Source organism: Vombatus ursinus, unplaced genomic scaffold (genome assembly GCF_900497805.2).
Source record: "Vombatus ursinus unplaced genomic scaffold, bare-nosed wombat genome assembly UNPS02013950.1, whole genome shotgun sequence".
Lineage (NCBI taxonomy): Eukaryota > Metazoa > Chordata > Mammalia > Diprotodontia > Vombatidae > Vombatus > Vombatus ursinus.
The window spans coordinates 1,652,344-1,679,239 of NW_020953728.1; the positions used below are offsets into that span (position 1 = coordinate 1,652,344).

At 35.6% G+C, this 26,896-nt stretch overlaps 1 protein-coding gene across 1 annotated transcript in view; it reads right to left on the minus strand.

The window, feature by feature from the left end:
- Positions 1 to 26,896, minus strand: part of NELL2 (neural EGFL like 2) — a 191,109-nt gene that overhangs the window by 3,730 nt on the left and 160,483 nt on the right. The window contains exons 15-18 of the mRNA XM_027858959.1: positions 19,275 to 19,370; positions 17,766 to 17,906; positions 4,186 to 4,379; positions 1,979 to 2,155 (exon numbers count right to left, since the gene is read on the minus strand). Coding sequence (XP_027714760.1) covers positions 1,979 to 2,155; positions 4,186 to 4,379; positions 17,766 to 17,906; positions 19,275 to 19,370 — 608 coding nt within the window. The remainder of the gene's footprint in view (positions 1 to 1,978; positions 2,156 to 4,185; positions 4,380 to 17,765; positions 17,907 to 19,274; positions 19,371 to 26,896) is intronic.

Genomic DNA, 26,896 nt, shown 5'->3' on the forward strand with positions numbered 1-26,896 from the left:
TCATTCCCACACCACATCCAAATTTAATTCAATCTTTATTATTCACCATAAGAAAAATGTATAAATTTGATCTATTTTTTACATGGAGGTATTTTAAAATATTTTAGAAATGTTTTACTACGCATTTCTTAACTTCATGGTGTTGAAGTAGCCTTAAAGTATAGAAATCAACCTTGCTCTTTCAACTGATTTTCACATTAAAAGAAAATGAATAAAAAGATTTGCCTAAAACAGCTATATGATAATAGAAAGAATGCCAACTATAACTTTAAAAGTAACATCTTGAATGAAAAAAATCTTCTGTAAACTACAATTTTCTTTGTAATTTACAATACTGTCAAGAGACACAGGAAATTTCAATAGATAAAATAAGACAGTTATCTCTGAGCCCTTTTTTCCATTATTGTTTCTGCTAGTAATTTCATGAGAATGTACAGAATGGTGTGGATGACAATAATCTCCAAATTGGGGAGCGGGAACCAAACGTTGAAGAAAATTTAAGCATGATTGACAAAAGTGGATTAAAAACACATTATTTAGGAAAAAATTTGTAATTTTGTTTATGAAACTAAAGTTATAATCACAGGTATTTGGGGAGATTTTTGGAGATTTTAACTACACAAGGTAACCAAAGAAATTATTATCTTCTTTTTTTAGAATCATGGATGGCAAATACATCCTCTTACATGTCCTTTGTGTTAGTACATGGTGTCAAAAATAGACAGTGCAGTTTTAACCTCAAACTTTTAGAAGTCATTGATCTATTTCACAATGCCAGTGATGGCTACATCTTTGACTATTTTCTAGGCTGTGGGGAAAATTAACATTATGCTGTATAATAATACAGCCATAATAACAACAACAATAATAATAATAATAATAAGCCAATAATAATGAGCCAACTTAACCAACTAATAAATAATAACCAACTTAATAACTTTTTAATAACTTTAATAACTTTGTGATTCATCCTTTTCCTAACTTTGTCATACCCCACTTCTGAAAAGCAGGCAGTTTTTGAAGAGCAAGATCAAGTAATGTGATCACTCCCAACACCCAAGGCAGCTGCTCAATAACCAGCTTGGGCTGGTCCCCTTCCAAGTGAGACCCTCATTTCTGTTTACCCTGTAGACAGAAAATCATCCCAGTTAGGCCCTTCCCAAAGGACAAGTCTCCTGTCCTTTCTTTCTAACTAAAGTTAAGGGTGACTTGGTCTGCAGTGGGGAAGACCAAACTAGGGGGAACCTGATTGAGATGACTTTTGTTTTTTTAACCAAGACTGCTAGAGGCAGCTGGTTCTCATAAAGCAACTAGCATTCCTCAAGTGTCAGAGAAAGGCATTCTACTTTCCCAATGATGAAGTGATAGGGAGGAATTGAGAACTCTTAACCCACCTCCTCATTAAAATGTCTACCAGTTGGGATTGCCTTGCCTTTGCTAGGAGAGGTCCAAATGATGAACTGTCAGACTAGTCAGAAGGAAGTCACACCTAGGTTTAAAAGGTCCTGTTGGCCTTCACTCTGGGTCTTTGGTCATCAAAAGGCCAATGACTCAAATTATTGGTTACTGCTAGCCTAACTAATAAATTGATTGATCGGGCTCAAAACTTTGTCTCTCAGAATTTCTATCAAGACACCCATCCTTCATTATCAGCTAGCATGCTGCTGTTAATAAATGTTATTATGCATGGAGAATTGCCTTAATTTACCCTTTTGTTAAATTTTATTCACAATATCTGTTTTCTCTTCTCTAGAATATGTCTGTTTTAGAGGTTGTGAGACCCTGGCAGTCAGGGAGATGCACATATTCATATTTACACACACGACTGGGTTCAAATCCTTCTATTGACATTTACTAGTTGTGAGTCTCAGGCAACTCTAGGACTAAAAGTTATAGTTTCAAATGGAAGAGTTCTTAGATTGAAAAAAAGTCAAATGCCAAAGATATGTGATAATTCATCTCACTCAGCCAAACTTACCAAACATCGGCACTGTTGGCAATTCTGTACCCAGGTGTCTCCACTATTGTATAAGATTTCCCCATTCTGATGGAGACATTGACTGGTAACCCTGAGGTCACATTCTGGGCAGCAAAAGAGATCAACAGTGGGATTTTCACAGTCACAGACCATTCGGCGACACATGACAAATCCATTCTGTCATAATAAGAGAAACAGTAGTATCAGTAAAAACCATTATGTTTCTCACTATGAAAAATGCCACGAAGAAGGCCACTTGAGGGTTAATTTTGCGGTTAAAGTGCTATACAATAACAAGGTTTACAACAAATTGAAGTTCCCTGATTTTACTTAAATGTTTATTGTTATAATAATTTTGTCAAAGTTCCATTTATATAGCTTGCATAGAAATGACCAAAAACAGAGAAATTTCTTTTGCAGTTATAAACTGTCCTTCCTATTTTCAACTGACTGAAATAGCCTGAATAAAATACTATGATATATTTCCCTAGAATGTCAGTGATTTCTATCTGAGTACTAAAGTTTCAGTTTTTAGTAACTAATCAGTGTTTCCTTTGGGTGGAATGCTTCTAAAATATGTAAGCCTGTCTGTTTTTCTGTTGTTCAATTGTTTCAGTTGTGTCTGACTCTTTGTGACCCCATTTCAGGTTTTCTTGGCAATGATACTGGAGTGGTTTGCCATTTCTCCAGTTCATTTTACAGATGAAGAAACTGAGGTAAACAGGGTTAAGTGACTTGCCCAGGGTCACACAGCTAGTAAGTGTCTGAGGCCAAATATGAACTCAGGAAAAGTCTTTCTGACTCCAGGCTCAGAACTCTATCCACTGCACCACCTCGCTGCCCTGTTTTTCTGTAAATAGATGCAAATTTCTATCATTAGTAGTTAACATGAAGTACTCTTGATAGAAATGCCACTATCAGTAGAACAGATATTGCAATGTACATCTTTTAAAAATTAAAAAAGAGCTTCACCAAATATAAGGGATTTAACACAATTACATAAGACTAAGATTTTCTACTAGATAGGTGATAAAAAAACATGAACAATTATTTTTAAAAATTAATAGTCATATGAAAGGTGGCTCCAAATCACTAATGATAATAGAAATGCAAATTGAAACAGCTCTGAGGTTTCATTTCATCCCCAGCTAATTGGCAAAGAGGGGAATAGTCAATGCTGGAAAGAAATGATCAATAATCCACTATTTCTGGAGGTACTTTAGAAAGAGAGGTACATTAATGCACAATGTTCAGAAATATGAATTGACTCAACTATTCCTGACAGTAATTTGGAGCTATGAGGGAGGAAAAAGATACTAAAATGACCCAGCCTTTTGACCCACAAATCCTACTGTTAGATGTATACCCTACAAAGGCCAAACACAGAAATAAAGGTCCCATATAACCTAAAATATTCATGGCAACACTTTTTATAATAGCATAAAACTGGAAACAAGTTCATTAACTACTAGCTAATGAACTCAATTCATTAACTGAGGAATGACCAAACAAACTAAAGTACATGAATGTAAAGGAATATTAGTTGTTAGAAATGACAAACATGATGGTTTCAGAGAAGTATGGAAAGACTTGTATAATCTTTTTTTTTGAATTTTTTTTTTAAGGCAATTGGGGTTAAGTGACTTGCCCAGGGTCACACAGCTAGTAAGTGTCAAGTGTTTGGTCTGAGGCCGGATTTGAAGTCAGGTCCTCCTGACTTCAAGGCTGGTGCTCTATCCACTGCGCCACCTAGCTGCTCCAAGACTTGTATAGTCTTAAAGAATGAGGAGTAAAGTAAGTAAAACTACCAAAATGATAAATACAATGTAATGTATAGCAATGTAAATGGGGAAAAAATCCAAACCTAACTTATTTAATAATTACAACAAAGCTTGGCTTTGGAGACAAACTGAGAAAATGCATATCTTTCCCTTCATTGCAGAAGTGAGGAACTATGGGTATAGAATGTTGCATAAGCAGTAATTTTTCTCTTTCTTTTTGCTAGGGGGTGGTTCTCTGGGTTCAGGAATGGAGGGACATACTCAGAAATAACTGTGACGTAAAATATACATATAAAATATTTTTAAATTATAAAGATCATTTCTTTTTCACTAGTATTACACTGGCTTCATTTCTATATAATTCTTCATAAATAACCATGATCCTGAGGAGACATAAGAGTAATCAATAATTTTATCTATACCAACCTGACACGAGCACACGGAACATCTGTCATTATCTAACACCCAAATCTGCCCATTGTGTTTAACTTTTTCATTGTGAATACAATCCCCTGTGCAGTTTTTCCCATGAGGACACCGGCAATCATAACCACCATCCAGGTTAAAGCAAATGGTATCATTGGCACAGCTGTGTCTCCCAGTGCTACATTCATCAATATCTACAGATGAGGGGGAAAAAAGAAGATACTTTTAATACATACTGCAACTACTATAAGAAATCTCCAACCATTAAACATTCAGCTGTAAATTAATTTCTGTTTTATGATTATAAGTCTCATGTTAAATCCTGATTTAAATAAGTAATATCAATAATTTTGTGACATTACTATCCATATATCAGAGGAAATCCTGCCAGGCTTGATATGTAAAGTCACAAAATCTTGGTTAACAGGTTAAATCTTTGGAATTTTTAGATTACTTATTTCATTAACACAAGGAACATGGAGGCTAGGAAACACTTCTATTTTAGGGGAAAATAGTTAGCCCCAGTTATTATGGAAAGTTACTACTAAATGAAATTTAAAAATTGTTCAGATATTCTGGCTAATGCACTAGTCCCGGTACCAAACTATGTTTTAAATGCATGATGGGATTTCTTTTTTTAAAAAAATTCTTTTTTAACTTTTTAAAAAAATTTAACATGTATTACTTTAATTTTGAGTTCTAAATTCTTTCCCCCCTCCAGCCAGCCTATCCTCCACCTGTTGAGAAGGTACACAATATGATATCCATTATTCATGTGAAGTACTGTAAAGATATTTCTATTTTAGCCACATTGCAAAAAAGAAAAAAAAAAGGCTAGAAAAACAAAGTGAAAAAAGATCCTTCAAACTGCACTGAGTTCATCAGTTCTCTCTCTTGGATTATTATATTGATCAGGGTAGCTAAGTCTTTCACAATTGATCTTGTTACAATATTGTATCGCTGTGTACAATGTTCTATTGGTTTTGCTCACTTCACTTTGCATCAGTTCACATAGTCTTCCCAGATTTTTCTGAAACCACCCCTTCATCATTTCTTATAGAACAATAGTATTCCATCACAATCATATACCACAACTTGTTTAGCCATTCCCTAATTGATGAGCATCCCATCCCCTCGATTTCCAATTCTTTGGCACCATAAAAAGAACTGCTATAAATATTTTTGTCTATTTGTGTGTGTATACATACGTTACATATATATATATACACATATTTATACATACGTACACACACGTATGTGTGTATGTCCTTTTGGGTTTTTTTTTTCGTCTTTGGATAGCGCCCTTTTGGATATTGCTAGGCCAAAGGCTATTCAGTTTTATAGCCCTTTGGACATGGTTCCAAATTGTTCTCTAGAATGATTGGACCAGTTCACAACTCCACCAACACTGCATTAGTTTACCTATCTTTCCACATCCCCTCCAGAATTTATTGCTTTTCTTTTCTGTCATGTTAGTCAATCTGATAGGTGTGAGGTAGTCCCCCAGAGTTGTTTTAATTTGCCTTTCACTAATGATGACATTTCAGCAGGACTCCTTGGGCATAATACCAAATTTAATAGACATATCTTCTCCAAACCCCTCCAAAGATTATGTGTCTTTCTCTTTCTCACATTTTCCTTCCCTTTCTAGGTCTGCATTGAATTGAATTGGTCCAGTTATTTTCCCCCACTAATCACTTGTACTTTATCCCTATTTCACTCCCACCTCCATGAATAAACACTTGCAACTACTTTACAACACCCATCTGGCCAATAATCCCATTTAGTCCTTAATTCTATAACTTCTTTCTCTTCTATACTGTGGATCTTTCTCCCCTACCCTATGCAATGGAAATCACAAACCTGTACAATTTTCAAACAGATGAACAGTACGCATATCTTTTCTCACAAATCTGTTCCATAGGAGATATGTGATTAATTTTATTTAAGCATATAATTTCAAAATTCATGAATTAAAATACATTTCAGATGATGAACATACATCAAGATATGTTTTATGTGTGTCAGGAAGCAACTGTTTCTTTCTGTGTTTAATCTATTGTGAGGAAGAGAGGTATAATATCAAATATAGTCATAGACAGTTACTGGCTTTAAGACCCTGGGCAAATCAACAAACCTCTATGCCTCCAGTTTCTCAACTATATAATGAGAATAATAGTAGCATCTACTTCCCAGGGTTGTTGTGAGAATAAAATGAGATAATATTTGTAAAGTACTTTGCTTTTTCTTCTATTGTTATTGTTCCCACTGAGGGGGAAAAACATTATTAAATTGCAATAGGAAAGATCATTGGAAAGACCACCTTTCTAGGAAATAGGATTTGAGAGACAAGATTTCCCCCTCCCTCCTCCGTCACTTACTGTGTGACTGCAGACAAGTTGCTTAACCTCTCTGGGTCTTGATTTCCTCATCAGTTACATGAGGGTGTTGGATTTGATGACCTCTAACATCCCTGCCAGCTCTAAATCTATGATCCTATGACATAAGAATCAAAGGTAGTTATAGACTCTTTTTCTCTGAATGTTTTAAAAATAACGGAAATTTTCTTCAATGGTTTGAGCATAGCATTAATTAGAGGCTAGGATGTAATCTAGGTCAGCGGTCCTTAACGTAAGGGCTATGCACTCCATGGCATCCGTAAAAACATACAGCAGCAGAGGGTGAGGGGCAGTAAGAAAATAGGCTAGCGGCGTTCCTGAGCACAGAACGGCTGGCTTCTAGGGGAGTGTGTGGGCTATCAGCTCCCTTTTCCATTCCCGCATCTTTCCAGGAGTTGGGCAGTAGCAGTGTCAGGTGTCAGGGAATGAGGAAAAGACTGAGAAAGCTGAGTTGTGGTGTTGGATGACAATGGTGACGGGCTCAGAGACAGGACCAGATCTAGGGCCTAGACTAGGGGTAGCAGAAGCTACAAGGGCAGCGATGGAGGCGGATATAGCAGAGCTGAAGAGGTTGAGTCTGGGAAAGCACGGAGGTCAAAAAGGCAGAAATATGCACGGGGCCTTTCAGGTAGGTTAGATGTACATCCCTTTATTCTATCCCTTCAACAGCTGGGTAGCTGTGGAAGAGAGATAAGCTAAGCATGTATATAGCAATCCCTCTGACATACTCCCCTAGCTTGGAACCTATAGGTCTGTATGTTAGATCACTAGATGGGTTATTGTTACTTACAGGTTCCAAATGGGAACCCATAGATCTACACTCAAAAACCTACAGTTCATGAGCTTTCACATGAACAGTTAGCCATTAGGTACCATTAGCTAAAAGCAAAAGCATTTATTTTATAGCAAAGAAAAGATGGTAACTGTAAAAAATTTCCCCCATAAACTTGGGACACATTCTCCCACAAATGAGTAAAGTATGCATGGGAAGATTGGGCACAAACTTAGAGTACTACGGTAGTGAAGTACCCATATAAGGAGTACACGTGGGCAAAGAAACTTATTCTTCTGATATTGCATCCCAACATAATTATTTACAACTGTGCCTTCTGTCTATGTAGACTCCTTTTCACTGCTCCATGGTATTTGAATTATTTCTTTCCAACTCTTTGAAATATTTTCTCCTTGACTTGGTAGGTCTAGAATTTGGCTATATTGTTCCTGGGAGTTTTTATTTTAAGAGTTCTTTTAGGAGATGATTAGTTAATTCTTTCCATTTCTATTTTGTTCTCTGATTTCTAAGATGTCTGGGGAGTTTTTCTTTATTTTTTGTTGAAATATTATGTCTAGGTACTTTTTTTGGTCATGGTTTTCAGATAGCCTAATAATTCTTAAATTAACTCTTTTTCATCTATTTTCCATGTCAGTTTTTTTTCCTGATGAGATATTCCACATTTCCCCTATTTTTTTTTCATTTTTTGACTATTTTATTGTTTCTTGATGTTTCATGGTAACATTAGCTTCTATTTGCCCAATTTTAATTTTTAAGTAATTATTTTCTTCAATGAGGTTTTGTACTTCTTTTTTCATTTGGCCAATTTTGGATTTTCAGGAGGCATTTTCTTCAGTTTTTTTTGTGCCTCTTTTACCAAAATGTTAATTCTTTTCACAATTTTCTTGTATTACTCCACTTTCTTTTCCCAATTTTTCTTATACCACTCTTATTTGATTTTTAAAATATTTTTTTCTCTTCATCTTTCTCTTTAACTCCCCTTGGAATTGTTTTTGGACTTGTGTCCAATCCACATTTTTCTTTGAGGCCGTGCTTGTAGATGTGTCACTGTCTTCTCCAGAGTTTGTCTTGAGCCTCTCTGTCACCATGATTAGGCTTTAATCTATTTTTTAATTGTTGTTTGTTCATTTTTCCAGTCTATTTCTTGACTTTACATTTTATGTTAGAGTTGGGGGTCTAGGGGTGGAGGTGGCGTAGCATGTACACTGTCCCAAGCTCCAGCCTTTTTCACAGTGCTGGCTCTGGGGTTCTCTAGGTTTTTGGTGCTTCCAAGATTGTATGATCTGGCGAGAAATGTGGTCACTGCTCTGCTGGTCTACATTCTGTGCTAATTGAGGAAGGTCCCCTGTTCCTTTGTAACCACAAGCGTTAGTGATCCTTTCTCTATCCTGAAACTGAGACCAGGAACTAGGGCCTCTGCTTCTCTCTGCCTTGGAATTGTGTCCGGGATACCAGGCAGCACCTGGTCCTATACCCAGTGCTAGCACAGGGGTCTCTTTTGATTTTTTCTTTTTTTTTTCTTCTCATTTATTTTATTTTATTTTTGGGGTTTATTTCTTTTTATTTACAGTTTGTGTTCAATGCAAATCAATTCCATAACATGAGAGTAGTTACTATGAATCAAAGCATGAGGACACAAAACACAATATACAAGTACCCCAAACATAGTACAGTGTACAAAATAGAGCATAAAGGAGTGTTCATTCACACACACAGTAGCTTGGGACACTTCTTGAATTAGGAAGTCTCTGGGTTGGCTACAAAGGACAGCAGACTTTCTTTGCTTTTTTTATGAAGTTAAGATACTAGTCATATTGGATATCTTAAATCTAAGCAACAGTGTGTGACCATTGAACCAAAAAAAAAAAAAAAAAGATTTCTTCAGAAGGTTTTAACATTGCAGCAGTGGTGTTTTTTTGTTTGTTTTTTGTTTTGTTTTGTTTTTTAAAGCAGGAAAGCAGAAATATCTGCTTCCCTGAATGAGGCCAACATTAGGCTTAATACCAGGTTCTATATCTAAAAATATTGAATGACAAGTCTCAGTTGTGAGCTACTCTGATTCACAAAGATTTTCTTTTAAAAAAAGTATTTATAGAAATAGTATAAAAGATCTTGTGAACTTATAATGATGCAATTAAGTTCCCAGTCTTTACATTCCAAATACTTAATTTACCTTGTTGTTTGGCTTTTACACATTTGCCTCTTAATTTTGAGATTTTGAAATAATCAACCTTCACAATAGATCATTTTCAAAACTGTTAGCTATTTGACATATGCAGAAATAAAACAGCATTTGAAAGTTATTCGGGAGGTTGTATACTTCAAATGTCTTTGAAATTAAGGAAAGTAAGGTAGCTAATGCAATCTAACATTTTGTTAGATGAGGAAATAATGGGAATGTCTAGTTTTCTACAGAATATTATGAAAGCCAGCTTTGTTCATTCCCACCCTGTGGGAAGGTTCCAATCCATCATTGCACTGGCACATGTCATTTGTGATATAGCAATTTAAATGCTATGTCAAATCCAAAGCCCCAGAGTAAATAATTTATCTCTTATGAAAATAGTGATGCTTTAATGTTTTAAAACTTATCTAGCGTATATAGACATTAAATTAGTACTGCTGAAACACATGGAAGATTTACTACCAAAGCTAGATGATTCTTCTTCCACCATCCATCTAAATAGAAACATGGAAGCTGTTTATACTATTTAATCATTTTATGGCTAATGAACCAAAGTAAAAACCAAGTCTCTTTTCCACAACATTTTCCCTTTTCTGAATCAAGAAAAAAAATCTACCTTTGTATTCTAAAAGTAGAGTTCTGGTTGTTCATAATTAGTGAATCTTTAATCTTGCATTAAGTGGATGCCATCTCTCTTCAGTCTTGTTCTTGTAAGTTCCAAATGGTTTAAACACTTAACTAGGGGGCAGCTAGGTGACGCAGTGGATAGAGTACCAGCCCTTAAGTTAGGAGGACCAGAGTTCAAATCCGGCCTCAGACCAAACACTTGACACTTACTAGCTGTGTGACCCTGGGCAAGTTACTTAACCCCAATTGCCTAAAAACAAACAAACAAACAAAAAAAAAACCACTGAACTAAAAAGTCCAACATCATTCAGTCCCATGAATCATATGGATCCTTCTCAAATTATTTATTCAACCTGTGGGAAATTAGCCTGGGACCTTCTCTGGAACTGATGTGTCAATAAATTTAAAGGTGTGGAAGTACAGTGGATAGTGTCAAGACATTGACTGTTGGTTTTGTTTCCTTCTGTGCCACACTGACTAGTAGAAGTAGTCATCTCAGATGGTTCAGGAGGTTGGGTTAGGGAAGCATTGCTGTAGGCTTGACTGAGTCTCTTAACAACAGAGATGTAGAAGGGAGAGTGAGAAGATGAAGAGGCTGGCAGTTGACTGCTGGGAATTACCACTTCCTGTAGTAGTGGCAGTCTTGTTTTGTGACTGTTTAGTCACTGGCAGAGTGGTAGTGCTCACTGAAGTGTTGTTGTTTATATGTGGTGCAGTGGTTACATTTTGAGAATAAATCTGCTCAGGTAACAGGATTGCCAGGAGCAGGAGCCCCAGACATAGTTTTGCCAAGATCGCTGTCCGCATGGCTGCTCTGTTGGTCTGGGCCCTCTCAGTGCGATGCAATACTATATGAACTGCTCCGCTTGGGAAGTACGCTCTAGGTACTAAAGCAGTATATGGTTCCAGACCCAGGTGCCTATTTTGTTTTTTGAATAGCATCTTATTTTTCCCACAGTCACATGTCAAGAAAATTTTTAGCATTCATTTTTACAAGATTTTGAGTTCCAAATTTTTCTCCCTCCCTACCTCTCCTCCCCTCTTCTGAAAATGGTAGGCAGTTTGATTTATTTTATACATGTGCTCTCATGCAAAAATATTTCCGTATCAGTCACAGTTGTGAAAGAATAAACAGAACAAAAGGAAAAAAAACCATAAGAAAGAATAAAGTGAGCAAAAAAAAATATGCTTTGATCTGCATTCAGAGTCCGTCAGTTCTTTGTCTGGATGTACGTGTCTTGAATCACTGGCTGAGAAGAGTTAAGTCATTCAGAGTTAATAATCACGCAATATTGCTGATACTGCATACAATGTTTTCCTGGTTCTGTCCCTTCATTCAGCATCAGTCCATGGAAGTCTTTCCAGGTTTTTCTGGAGTCTGCTTGCTCATCATTTCTTATAGCACAATAATATTCCATTACATTCATATACCACAATTGTTCAGTCATTCCCCAATTGATGGGCATCCCTTCAATTTCCAATTCTTTGCCACCACAAAAAGGGCTGCTATAAATACTTTTGCACATATAGGCCCTTTTCCCTTTTTTATGATCTCTTTGGGACACAGACCTAGTAGTAGTATTACTGGATCAAAGGGTATGCACAAATTGTTTACCCTTTGGGCATAGTTCCAAATTGCTCTCCAGATCACTTCACAACTCCACCAGCAGTGCATTAGTATCCCAATTTTCCCACATCTTCTTCAGCATTTATCATTTTCCTTTTCTGTCATATTAGCCAACCTGATAGGTATGAGGTTGTACCTCAGAGTTGTTGTTTTAATTTGCATTGCTGTAATCAAAAGTGATTTAGAGCATTTCTTCATATGCCTATAGATAGCTTTGATTTCTTCATCTGAAAACTGCCTGTTCATATCCATTGACCATTTATAAAATGGGGAATAGTTTGAATTCTTGTAAATTTCATCCATATATATTTGAGAAATGAGGCCTTTATCAGAGACACTTGGAGTAAAGATTGTTTCTGAGCTTTCTACTTTGCTTCTAATCTTGGTTGCATTAGTTTTGTTTGTACAAATGCTTTTTAATTTAACATAATCAAAATTATCTATTTTATATTTTGTAGTATTCTCTATCTCTTATTTGGTCATGAATTCTTCCCCTTTCCATAGATCTGACAAGTAGAGTATTCCTTGCTGTTCTAATTTGTTTATGATTTCTCCCTTTTTGTCTAAATCATGCCAAAGGTATGTCATATCTAAGTTTTCTAACATTCTATTTACCTCCTTAGTTTCTTTCTTGGTTTAGCTTATTTTTTGGTTGGATTTATCAAGTTCTGAGAGGGGAGAGTTGAGGTCTCCTACTAGTATAGTTTTGCTGTCTGTTTTTTTTTTTTTTATAACTCACTGAACTTCTCATTTAAGAATTTGGATGCTATACCACTTGGCACATGGATGTTTAGTATTGATATTGCTTCATTGTCTAAGGTACCTTTTACCAAAATATAGGTTCCTTCCTTATCTCTTTTAATTAGGTCAGGATTGCTCCCCGTCCTTTTTTTTTTTTTAACTTCAGCTGAAGCATAATAGATTTTGCTTCAGTCCCTTGTCTTTACTCTATGTGTCTCTCTGCTTCAAGTGTGTTTCTTGTAAAAAACATATTATAGGATTCAGGTTTTTGATTCACTGTGCTATCCACTTCCATTTTATGGGACAGTCCATTCCCATTCACATTATAGTTATGATTAATACCTGTGTATTTCTCTCTATCCTATTCTTCCTCCTGTCTGTCTTCTCTCTCCTTTCACCTTTTCCCTCCTCACCAGTGTTTTACTTGTGTCTACTACCTCACCTGATCTGCCCTCTCTTCCGTCAGTCCTTACCCCTCCTTTACTTATTCTCCTCCCTTGCTACTCCCCTGTTGGGTAAAATAGATTTCTATATTCAACTGATTGTATATAAGATTCCCTCTTTGAGTCAATACTGATGAGAATAAGGTTCAAGTGTACTTGTTACCCACCCTCCCAACTTCCCCTCTTCTATAATAGGTCTTTCATGCCTATTCATGTGAAATAATTTACCCCATTTTACCTCTCCCTTCCTTCTGTACCTGTTGTGTTCCTCTTTCTCATCTCTTATTTTTTTATGTCATTCCCTCAAATTCACCTTATAATCATACCCTCCGTCTATGTATATTCCTTCTAGCTGTACTATTAGTGATAATTTAAGAATTACAAATATCATCTTCCTGTGTAGGGATGTAAATAGTTTAACTCAATTGAATCCCTTTATGAAAGTTTGAAATCCTTCTATTTCATTGAACGGCCATTTTCTCCTTTGATGTATTATGCTTAATTTTGCTGGGTAAGTGATTCTTGGTTGTAGTCTTAGTTCCTTTGCCTTCTGGAATATCACGTTCCATGACCTCCAGTCCTTCAAAGTTGCAGCTACCAAGTCTTGTGTAATCCTGATTGTGGCTCCCTGATATTTGAATTGTTTCTTTCTGGCCACTTCTAGCACTTTTGCCTTGATCTGATAGTTCCAAAATTTGGTCATAATGTTCTTTAGAGTTTTTATTTTGAGATCTCTTTCCTGAGGTGATCAGTGGATTCTTTCAAAGCCCATTTTGGCTTCTGCGTCCAGGATGTTAGGGCAGTTTTCCTTGATAATTTCTTTCTTTCTTTTTTTTTTTTTATTAAGGCAGTTGGGGTTAAGTGACTTGCCCAGAATCACACAGCTAGTAAGTGTCAAGTGTTTGGTCTGAGGCCGGATTTGAACTCAGGTCCTCCTGACTTCAGGGCCAGTGCTCTATCCACTGCACCACCTAGCTGCCCCAATAATTTCTTGAAAGATGCTGTCCAGGTCCTCCTTTTGATTATTGCTTTCATGTAGTCCAGTGACTCTGACATTATGTCTTCTGGATCTATTTTCCTTGTCAGTTGTTTTTCCCATGAGGTATTTTACATTTTCTTCCATTTTTTCATTCTTTTGAATTTGTTTGATTGATTCCACATATCTCATGGAGTAATTAGCTTCCATTTGCCCAATTCTAACTTTTAAGGTGTTGTTTTTCCCAATTAGTTATTGTACTTTCTTTTCCATTTGACCAATTCTACTTTTTAAGCAGTTTTCCAAGCTATTGACTCTTTCCCCCTCCCCATAATTCTCTTGCATCACTCTCATTTCTTTTCCTCATTTTTCTTCTACCTCTCATATGATTTTTAAGCTCCTTTTTGAGCTCTTCCATGAGTTCTTTCTGAGCTTGAGACCAGTTATAATTTTTCTTTGGGGTTTTGCCTGTAGCTGTTTTGACTTTTTTTTTTTTTTTTTTTGCTTTTTGACGAGGCAATCGGGGTTAAGTGACTTGCCCAGGTCAGACATCTAGTAAGTGTCAAATGTCTAAGGCCAAATTTGAACTCAGGTCCTCCTGATTCCAAGGCCAGAGCTCTATCCACTGCACCACCTAGGTGCCCTGACATTGTTTTTCTCTTCTGAGTTTGTGTCTTGGTCTTCCCTGTCACCATGATACTTTCTATGGCCTGATTCTTTTTTTGCTCATCTTTTTTTTTTTTTTTGGACTTTTTCTTTTCTTTTAAATTTGAGCTCTCTACCTGGAGTGGAAGGGGAACTGTCTCAGGCTTCTTGTGCCAGTGGATGCAAGCCCTAGTTCTTTGCCTGGTGCTGCACTGATGAGGCACTCAGAGGACCCTAGTGTCTGGTCCTGTGCTGAGGGAGTAGGGTGGGAGGTGGCTAATACTTCTGGAGGCCCTAGGGATCTGGCAGTTTCCCTGGTGCTGAGCTGGAATCCTAGTGGTGGTGTCTGGTGTGTGCTGAGGCCTGGTGGGGTGCTTCTGCATTTCTTTGGGGCTACATTGAAGCATATAGAGGTCCAGCCACTGGAGGATGCCTATTTACCTGGGGTTACACTGAAGCATGTGGTGATTCTTGGAGCTGGAGTCTGCTGGTTCCCCTGGCACCTGTGGCACCTGGGGGTCTGGTGTTAGTGTTCGCCTGCTCCACCACACTATGGTTCAGGATCTCCCACTGGTTTGCTGAGGTGGGGGCTTGCTACTGGTTTGCTGGGATGCTTGCTGTCCTGGAATGCACCCCCCTTTTACCTAAGATCTTGCTGATCTTCTAAGTTTCTTCAGCTAAAAGATTGTTTTACCCCATTTTTTGCTGGTTCTGCTGTTCCAGGATTTGTTTGGGGGTACAATTTAATTGTTGTTTGGAGATGAATATGGGAGAGTTATAGCAATTTATGGCTTACTCTGCCATCTTGGCTCCTGGAAGTTTTTTAATCTCTTTCTGACCTGTGTCCAATCCTCTTACTTCATGGTGAGAGCTCCCCAAACTGTTACTGCTTCTGTATCTCTTGCAGCCATAAACTCCAAGGCCCATAGATTATGTTGGCAACATATTGTGCTCTGGGTCAGCCTTTGCTGACAGTGTCACAGACTTGCTTCTGGCCTCCTAAATTGTTTGTGCCTGGAAAAATGCCTTTTATTAGCTACATTGCTCCAAAATTTAATGCATTATTTTAAAGATTTTTGAAGGTTAAAGTTAGGAGAGTTCAGCTGCCATCTTGGCTCCACCTCTGGAAATATTGTATTTCAAGCTTTCTGTTTCTTTATTGTGGGGTCTGCTAATCATGTGTCATCCTGACTGCAGCTTATACTTGAATTCTTTCTTTTTGACTGCTTGTAGTATTTTTTCTATCACCTGAAAACTCTGGCTTTTGGCCATGATATTCCTAAGAGTTTTCATTTTGGAGATTTCTTTATTTCTACTTTCACTTTATTCTTGGATTATAAAAGATATGGGCAATGTTCTTTTAAGACTTCTTAAAATATAGTATCTAGGATCCTTTTGGGGGACGAATCATGGCATTCAGGTAACCCAATTATTCTCATGTATTTTCTCATCATTCTGTCTTTTAGGTCAGAGACCTAGAAAATGTCTTTACGTGTATCCAGCAAAACTGTGTATCTAGAGGCAGCAAGAAAAGAAGGATCCATTGAGAAATATCTAGGGTAGTATGAAAAACTTAGAGTTTTGGAGGCTATCAGGAACCAAGGTAGTCAGTGTGGCCTGGCAGCACTTAGATAAGAACAGTCAAGGCCCTTCAGTGCCTTGGAGGGCTCTGAGAGCTCAAGTACTCTCTCCTGAGATGCCACAGAAGGCCCTGAAGATCCATTACTCTGAACTCCAAATATCCAGAGGATTTTGACTCTGGAAGCAACTGGAGGTCAGATCAGGAGCCCTGGTAACCAAGGATGAGATTAAGTGCGGTAGATTATCTCACCCAAAAGCCCAGCAGTGGGAAGATTCCCACTGCTCCATAATACCTCAGTCAAGACTGGAGAGATGAGTAAGTCAAAGAAAATACTGACTAGTATAAAAGGAAGGAAAAAACTTATTGTAGATCTAGATAGGTTAAAAAATCTAGCTTAGTAGGAGAAAGTAACTCCAAAGTATCTGCAAGGAAAAACTTAATGGGAACAATTTATTTTCCATAAGGATTATAGAAATACCTAGAATAAATGAAGCAAAATATTTAAAAAATGAAATAAAATATCTGGAAGAAAGAATTAGAAGGAAAATAAATAGCACGGAAGGCTAGCAAACTTTACTGGAGTAGATAGACTCCTTGAAACCTGGAATACATTAAATAGAAATCAGTGACTCTATCAGATAGGAAATATTAGAACAAATTCAAAAGATTGAAAAAAAAATATTAGATGTAAAAAACAGCTGGCCTGGAAAATAGGTTACAATAAAAGGATTTAAGAATAATTTGACTTACTGAAGGCTATGTTTTACAAAAAGCCTGGCTACTATATTTCAAGAAATTATACATGATAGTTCCCCAGACCTATTAGGATCAGAGGGGAAAGTAAAGATGGAAAGAATCTACTGTTAACATCCTGAAAGAAACTGTGAAAGAAAAAATTCTTGAAATGTCACTGCTAAAATTCAAAGTTTCCATGTCTAAGGAAGAAAAATATTGCAAGCATCCATAAAGAAGACCCAGAAGTTTCTGCTATAAGAGGAAATCATGAAATACAATATTCTAAAAGGCAAAAGAAACAGACTTATAACCAAGAATAACTTGCCCTGAAAGGATGAGAATGGTTCTACTGTACTTATATAATGGAGAATAAGATGGATCTTTCATAGGAGAGAGGTTTTTTTAAAAAGTGAAATAAAGGATCTCTTTTTCCTACAAAAGAGAATAGAAATTCAGAAAGAAGCACAAACAGGATGGTTCTGAATGTAATGTATAGAATTTTTAGATTTTTTTAAAAGTACATGGTGTAAAATAGAGATTTGGTTACATATGCAGTCTTTTTTTTTTTTAAAGCAACTCAACTGTTTCATTTTGTCTTTGTGTTTCCAATGTTCAACCCAGTAGTTATTTAAGAGGTGCTTATTGACTGATTAATCTCAGCAATGTTAAATTATTCCATTAATGTATACAGATTTTTCTTTAGCAAGTCAAAAATTAATATCACATTACATTTAGGTTTAAAATGGCCTGTGGTTTATACCTTTAGAAAGACATGATACCTAAGTTTTGCTCAACTGTTCATTATAAATCCTTTCTTTAGTACTGACCTTCACATGATTCTCCATTTGGTGAAAACATTCCATTGTCATGGTAGCCATCTCTGCACTCACAGTGATACCAACCAGGCAGATTAATGCAGTTAGCACGGTTGTCGCATTGTACAAAGCCATCTGAACATTCATCAATGTCTGCTCAAAAACAAGTTAGAGAAAAAAGAAGTTAAACATTAGCTATAACTCACTGAGAAGTGATATGGTATGTTAGCAAGCTTATTAATAATTGTGATACCAATGGACCCTGGAAATGTGTTGATAGACAATAATAGTAATTTTAATTTTTATTGTTTTATAGTTAAAAAATGCCTTAAACCCATTAACTCAATGAAAGTTAGTCAGTGAACCTTTATTAAGTATCTACAATGTGCTAGGCACTATGTTAAGCAATGGGAATATGAAGAAGGGGGGGGGAGGAAAGAAAAAAAAAGAAAAAAAAGGAAGCTACAAAGGGGAGAACATGATGAAGAAATCCAAAGGAGTGCACTGGATGGGAAAGAAGAGAAAGCTGACCTATTTAAATGGAAGTTCTCAGAGAGATGTTACAAAGGCAATATAGATAGATGTGGAACAAGCTTGTAAAGATTTTACCAGTTGCCTCTAATACACATCAGTGTTGGCATATTCTGATCCAAAGAAGCCTTTTGTTCTATATATAGATTCTAGCCTAGGAGCATTTGTACTAAAAAGGGGGTGGTCATCAGAAAATTATCTTTTCCAGTAGATGATATAGTGATAGTGAGATTCACTATTTCATACGTAAACTGGAGTTAGCTTTAAAGTGGTCACAGAAAAGTTCAAATACCATGCATATGAAGCTAAAATTTAAGTTTGTATTAATAATAGTCTGATGACATTTTTACTTCTGCCAAGTATGAGCAGCACTAGCCAATTATGAATTTTTCATAAACTATAAGCTTTGTGGTAGCTTATGCCCTATACATTGTTATGAGACACTAATACAAAAGGAAGGAATGAAGACAATATGTGGTATCTGGGAATTTGGGTCACAATCAAATGGAAATTGTAACTAAGATGACTTCCACAAAATAGCATTCTATGAGTATATGTAAGCCTTGTTTCATTAAACCAATACCTCGAAGACATTTTCTTTAAGTATTCAGCTACTAAGTTTAAGCGCTATACTAATCATAGATAAGTCATAGCAATTTTATGGGAAATAGCACCACACAGTGAATATAGAATATGAATTACAAAGTAACAAGATCTAGCATAGTAATGTATACATATATATTTTGAAATGTTATGCTATTTCTAATTGCATTTACTGTTAATAAATATCCTTGGAATGACTTGGGGGGAATAGCCTAATGAATATATATCACTAAAACTTCCCATCTTGTGTTCATAGCATTTTTAAAAATTAAGATTGCTATATGCTCTTGATAGTCTACTAGAAAATTAAATTGTTATTTTTCTTATGGGTAATTTTATACATTGGTGGAAACATTCATTTTATAGAAGATGTAATTACATTCTTACCTGTTTCACAGCTAGGTCCTGTGAAGCCTGGTGGACAGGCACATACATTGGAAGCAATACAGGTTCCTCCATTTCTACAGCCATTTTTGCAAAATGCTGAAAGAGTTAAAAATATCACTACTAATATAAACTCCAAAAATCAGCCTCTTCTTTGTCTTTTGACAAAGCTGGATGTCAGCTGGAAATAATTTCAAGCATTTCACATTTATTGACTGATTTACAAGACATGTCTGTTGAATTGTTTGTTGTTGTTATTGTTTGCTCTTCATTCTTGAAGACAACCTTGACATCAGAAAGGTGATGCCATGACTTGCAAGTGAATTGGATTTAAGTGAGGGAGGGCTATACAAAGTTATCAGCCTCACTTTCTCCTCTGGAATCATCTGGGTTCAGTGGCAACATATAAATCAGGATGACTGAATTGGCCCTAGATGCAATGGGAAACCTTGGCCTTTTTAAGTTAAGGTCTTTCCCAGGTCTCTTGGGAGTCTACTTGCCCAGACAAACCCAGGAACTATATGAACACAATTACAAAACACTTATCACAAAAAGTTAGATCTAAACATTTGGAAAAATATTAATTGTTTATGGGTAGACTGAACCAATATAATAATGTGAAAGAAATAATGATTTTCATATTAATTGATGTGATATGTATAATGAATATACCAATAGTTTAGATTTCTCAGAACTGCCTCTTCTAGCTTGGGAGTCAAAAGCTTACAATGCAGCTTGAAATAATCAATCAAACCCTTGACAACACTCTTACAATCATTACGTTCCTGTGCCTGTGTACATTAAGTGAAGTGAATCAAAGATTGTAGAATGTGTTCCTGTCATAGAACTCTGTTCTCTTGCCCTACCAAGTAATGACCCCCCCAAAGACTTGAAACGATACTGTTGCCACAGGACTCCAGAACACCTTTATTGTCCTTCACTCATGGGCTTGTCATGGGAAACCACTCAAGCCTGAAAATGATTATTTGTAGTCAACCTTCTTCCTCCTAACCCACCTCATTATCATCAACTGCCTAACCTAAATGTATCCTATGCATCTCAAACTCAACATATGCAAAAAATAACTCATTGTCCTCACCCCAAACCAACTTTGTTCTATTGTTATTATTCTTTTTTCTATTTCACCCTATTATGGTGGAGGGCACTACCATCTACCCCCAAGTCATTGAAGTTCAAAAACCTAGTGCCATTCTTGATTTCTCATTCATGTTCAACCCATGTATCTAATAAGTTGTCAAATTTTGCCCAATTCTCTTCACTCATATAGCCATCACCCTCGTATAGGTCCTCATTACCTCTTAGTTGGACTATTTGAAGAGCTTTCTAATTTTTCTCCCTCTTTGTCTCTTCTCTAATTCATCTTCCACAAAGTTGTCAAAGGGATTTTCCTTTATCACAGGTCTGACCATGTCACTCCACTACTCAATAAATTTTTATATCTCCTTCTATCTAGAATGAAACATTTAATCCTTTTTTAAAGCATTTAAAGCTTTTTAAAATCTAGCTTCTGATCTTCCTGGGCTTCTTATTCTCTGCTCCACTCTATGATCTAGCCAAAATGGCCTACACAAGGACATTTCTTGAACATATCACTCCATCCACTGACTCTGTTCCATTGTATTGGTTGTCCCTCATGCCTAGAATGCTCACCCTTCTTGTATCCACTGCTTTGAATCTCTTGCTTTCTTCAAAACTCAGCCCCATGCCATCTTATACAGGAGATTTTTCCTGGTTCCTGTCTAACCTCCCCATTCCTCCCTTATCCCTTGTTACCAGCTGTTAGTGAATCTTTCACCTCCAAGGTGAGCTTCTGTCTACTCTGTATGTTATATTTATCTATTTATTTATCTGCCTTCTATACCATTACAATGTAAGATCCTTGAGGGCAGGAACTATTTTTGGCTTTTTCTGTGTCTTCAGTGCTTAGCAGAGACACATAGTAAATACTTAATACATGTTTCTTAAATGATTGAACTTTACATGGGAAGAGCAGAGTCAGGCACCCAACTGAACTTTCCCAATCTTCCTTTCCAAATCTAAAATAACAATGTCAAGTCAAATTCTGGAGAGGCATAGCCAACAAAAGGTCAGAGTGAAACATTTTTCCAGCCCACAACAACTTAGTAAGTTGTCAGGAGAAGTCTGTGAACTGAGGTGGAAGCCAGTCTGAAATGCACATAGCAGTAGTACCAGTGGTGGCCCTTGAAGGTGGCAACAGTGACAACAGCAGTTGTTAACGTTTTCAGTACAGAGAAAAGTAAGGAGTTTGTACAACTGGTCAGAAAGAGATTACAAGGGATTTTTTGCTGACACTGGGTACAGGACCTTGGTTGTTTAGGAACCTTATTTGCTGATATATAGTTCTGGGTCATAGTTCCAGAGTGGAGAGGAGCACTTGTGGACAGTCACAAGGAAACAAGTGATCTGGTTACAGTTTCAGGACCTAAAGAGCTCTAATGCTTATCGCTGCAGGGAGGCTGGGACTCTTCCTGGCTAAATACCAGAATGCAGACCAAGAGAGTACTTATCACATATCTCCCATCTTGGAAGCACCAAAAGCTTACAGATACTCAGAACTAGCTCTGAAAACAGAATTACAAAAACAGCCTAAAATTAGAGATGGTGCCACTCTACCCCTACATGAACAGAGCCCAATTTTTAAACACAAAGTTCAAAGTTAAGAAATAGGCTAGAAAAATGAGCCAAAACCAAAAAAGGAATCTGACCATAAAAAGCTACTATGTTGATGGGGAAGATCAAGATACAAATTCAAGGAAAATAACAATATGAAAACATTTACAAACAAAGCCTCAAAGAAAAATGTGGATTGGACATACTAAAACAAAATTTCCTGGAAGAGCTAAAGAAAGAGATGAGTGGTAGAGGAAAATTGGGTAAAGAAATGAGAGTGATTCAAGAAAATTATGAAAAGAGAATTAATGGCTTGGGAAAAGAAGCACCAAAAATATTAAAGAAAATAACATCTTATGAAACAAAATTGGCCAAACGCTAAAGGAGGAACAAAAATCCAATGAAGAAAAGAACTTAAAAAACAAAAATGGATAAATAGAAAAAGAGGAAGAAAAACTCATTGAAGAAAACAATCCTTAAAAATTAGAATTCGGCAAGTGGAAGCCAATGATTCTATGAGACAAAAAGAAACAGTAAAACAAAGTCAAAAGAATGAAAAATAGGAAAAAAATGGGAAATACCTCTTGGAAAAACAATTGACCCAGAAAATAGATCAAGGAGAAATAGTTTAAGAATTACTGAATTATCTGAAAGCCATGATCATAAAAAGAGCCTAGACATCATATTTGAAGAAATTATAAAGGCAAACTACTTTAATATCTTAAAACCCAAGGGTAAAACAGAAATGGAAAGAATCCACCAATTACCTCATGAAAGAGATCCCAAAATAAAGACTACCAGAAATATTATGGTGAAATTTCAGAGCTCCCAGTTGAAGGACAAAATACTGCAAGAAGTTAAAAAGAAATATCATTGAACCACAGTAAGGATCACATAAGATTTAGCAGTTTTTACATTAAAGAAGCATAGGGCTAGGTATTATATTCTGGAAGGCAAAGGAGTTAGGATTACAACCAAGAATAATCTACCCAATGTAGCTGAGTATAATCCTTCAGGGGAAAGATGGTCATTAAATTACATAAAAGACTTTCAAGCATTTCTGATTAAAGAACCAGAACTGATTAGAAAAATTGACATTAAAATATTCAATAAAACATGAAAAGGTAAACATGAAAGAAAAATCATAAGGGATTTAATAAAATTAAACTATTTACATTCCTATATGGGAAGATGATACATGTAACTCCTAAGAACTTTATCCTTATTAGAGGAGTTGAAGGAGTCTGCATAAACAGAGTGTATAGGTGAGAGTCAACTATGTTGAAATGATCTAAAAAATGAAGGGGTGAGAAAAAGGAATTGGTAGAAGGGGGAAATGGAGAAGAAAATGGGGAAAATTACTTCACATAAAAGAGAAGCACAAGGAAAAGGTTTTACAATAGAGAGAAAGATGGAAAGGAATGGCAGTGCTTAAACTTTACTCTCATTGTAATTGGTTCAAAGAATGAAGAACATATTTACACACTCAGTTGGATATACAAACCTGTTTTTACCCAAGAGAAAGTTGTAGGTGATAAAAGAGAGGGTGGATTAAGGGAAATAGTGGTCAGAAACAAGACAAACTTTTGAGGAGGCACAAGATTAAAAAAAAGGGGGGGAAAGAAAGAAGAAAAAAAGAAGAAAATATGGTGGGGGAGGAACTTACAGTAATTATAACTATGAATGTGAATAGGATGAACTCACCTATAAAATGAAAGCAGATAGCAGAACGGATTAGAAACCAGAATCCAACAATCTATTGTTTATAAGAAACACACTAGGGCTGGAACAGAACCTATTATGTTTCAGTTGAAGTAAAAAGAAGCAGGGATAACAATCATGATATCAGACAAAGTAAAAGCAAAATCAGGCCTAATTAAAAGGGATAATCAGGGAAACTAGATTTTGTAAACAGTATGATGAGCAATGAAGTAATATCAATACTAAAATTACATGTACCAAGTGGCAGAGCATTCAAATTCTTAAAGGAAAAGTTAAATGAGTTACAGGAAAAAAATAAACAGTGGGGGACTATATTAGTGGAAGACTTCAACTTTCTTACTCACAACTAGATAAATCTAACCATAAAATTAATAAGAAAGAAGTTAAGTAAATGAATAGAATTTTAGAAAAGTTAGATATAATAGACTTCTGGAGAAAATTGAAAATGAATAGAATGGAGTATACTATTTTCTCATCTATACATGACACATTCAAAAAATTGGCCATGTATTAGGGAATAAAAACCTCATAATCAAATGCTGAAAAGCAAAAATATTAAGTTCAACCTTTTTGGACCATAAGGCAATAAAAATTAAATTGAACAAAAGGCCTTCAAAGCATAGATTAAAAACTAATTGGAAACTAAATAGTTTTATCTTAAAGAATAGATGGGTCAAAGAACAATAATTTCATTTACAAATGACAACAATATGCCAACATAGTAAAAATTGTGGGATACGGCCAATGCAGTAGCTAAATGAAAATTTATATCTCTACATGCTTACATCAATAAAAAAGGAAAGAAGGCAGATCAACGAATTGTGCATGCAATTAAAAACAAACTGGAAAGAGAACAAAATTAAAATCTCCATTTAACATTAAAATAGAAATCCTAAAATCCAAAAAAGAGATTAATAAGATTGAAAGTCAAAAAATCAAACTAACAAATAAAACTAAAAACAGCTTTTATGAACAAAATAATAAATTAGATAAATTATTGGCTAATTTGATTAAAAAACAAGAAATCAAAATACCATTATCAAAAATAAAAAGTGAATGCACCACCAAAGAAGATAAAATTAAAAAATGAAAAGGGTGAATTCACCACCAATGAAAAGGAAATTAAAACAATAATTAGAAGCCATTTTGCCCAACTGTATGCCAATAAATTTGACAATCTTAGTGTAACAGATGAATATTTACAAAAATAAATTGCCCAGATTAATAGAAGTGGAAATGAAATACATAAACAACCCCATTTCAGAAAAAGAAATTGAACAAGCCATCAAGGAATTTCCTAAGAAAAAATCTCCAGGGCCAGATGGATTTACAAGTGAATTCTATAAAACACTGAAAGAACAAATAATTCCAATACTATATAAACTAGTTGGGAAAATAGGTGGAGAAGGAATCCTACCAAATTCTTTTTATGATACAAATATGGTACCTAAACTGGGAAGAGCCAAAACAGAGAAAGAAAATTATAGACCAATCTCCCTAATAAATATAGATGCAAAAATTTTAAATAAAATATTAGCAAAGAGATTACAGCAACTTATTTCAAGGATAATACATTAGGACCAGGTAGGATTTATACCAGGAATGCAGAGCTGGTTCAATGTTAAGAAAACTATCAGCATAATTGATCATATCAACAACAAAAAGCATTTCACAAAATACAACACCCATTCCTATTAAAAACACTAAAGAGCATAGGAATAAATGGAATCTTCCTTAAAATGATAGATAGTATCTATCAAAAACCATCAGCAAGCAGTATATGTAATGGGGATAAACTAGAAGCATTTCCAGTAAGATCGGGTGAAACAAGAATGTCCATTATCACCACTGTTATTCAATATTGTGCTAGAAATGTTAGCTGTAGCAATAAGAGAAGAAAAAGAAATGGAGGAAATTAGAACAGACAAAGAAGAAACAAAGCTATGACTCTTTGGAGATGATATGATGGTATGCTTAGAGAATCAATAAAAAAATTACTTGAAATAATAAACAAATTTAGCAAAGTTGCAGGATATAAGATAACCCACACAAATCATCGACATTTCTATATATCACTAACAAAGCTCAATAGTAAGAGATAGAAAGAGAAATTCCATTTAAAATTACTGCAGACATTGTAAAATATTTGGGCATCTACCTGCCAAAACAAAATCAGGAATTATATGAAAACAATTAGAAAACACTTTTCATCCAAATAAAGTTAGATTTAAATAACTGGAAAAATATCAATTGCTCATTGGTAGGCTGAGCTAATATAATAAAAATGAAATTCTACCTAAATTAATTTACTTATTCAGTGCCATACCAATCAAACTACCAAAAATTATTTTATAGAGCTAGAAAAAACAGTGACAAAATTCATCTAGAAGAACAAAAGTTTCAGAATATCAAGGAAAATAATGAAAAGAAATGCAAGGGAAGGTGGCCTAGCTGTACCAGACCTTAAATTGTATTATAAAGCACCAATCATCAAAACTACTTGGTACTGGCTAAGAAATAGAGTGGTAGATCAGTGGAATAGGTTAGGTATGTAAGACACAACAGTCAATGACTATACTAATCTACTATTTGATAAATCCAAGGACTCCAGCTTCTGGGATAAGAAATCACTATTTAACAAAAGCTGCTGGGAAAACTGGAAAAGAGTATGGCAGAAACTAGGCATAAACCAACATCTTACACCCTATACTAAGAAAAAATCAAAATGGGTACATGGTTTAGATATAAAGGCTGTTACTATAGGCAAACTGGAAGAGCAAGAAATAATTTACCTTTCAAATCTATGGAGAAGGGCAGAATTTGTGACCAAACAAGAGATAGAGGACATTATGAAATGCAAAATGGATAATTCTGATTACATTAAATTGAAAAGGTTTTACATAAACAAAGCTAATGCATCCAAGATTAGGAGGGAAGCAGAAAACCGGGAAAGAATTTTTACAAACTGTCTCTGATAAAAGCCTCTTTACTAAAATATATAGAGAACGGAGTCAAATTTACAAGAATACAAGTCATTCCCCAATTGATAAATGGTCAAAGGATATGAACAGGCAGTTTTCAGAGGAAGAAATCAATGTTTTCTATAGACATTTGAAAAATGTTCTAAATCACTACAGATTAAAGAAATGCAAATCAAAATGACTCTGAGGTACCACATCATACCTCTCAGATTGGCTAACATGGCAAAACAGGATGATGTTAAATGTTGGAAAAGATGTGGGAAAATTGGA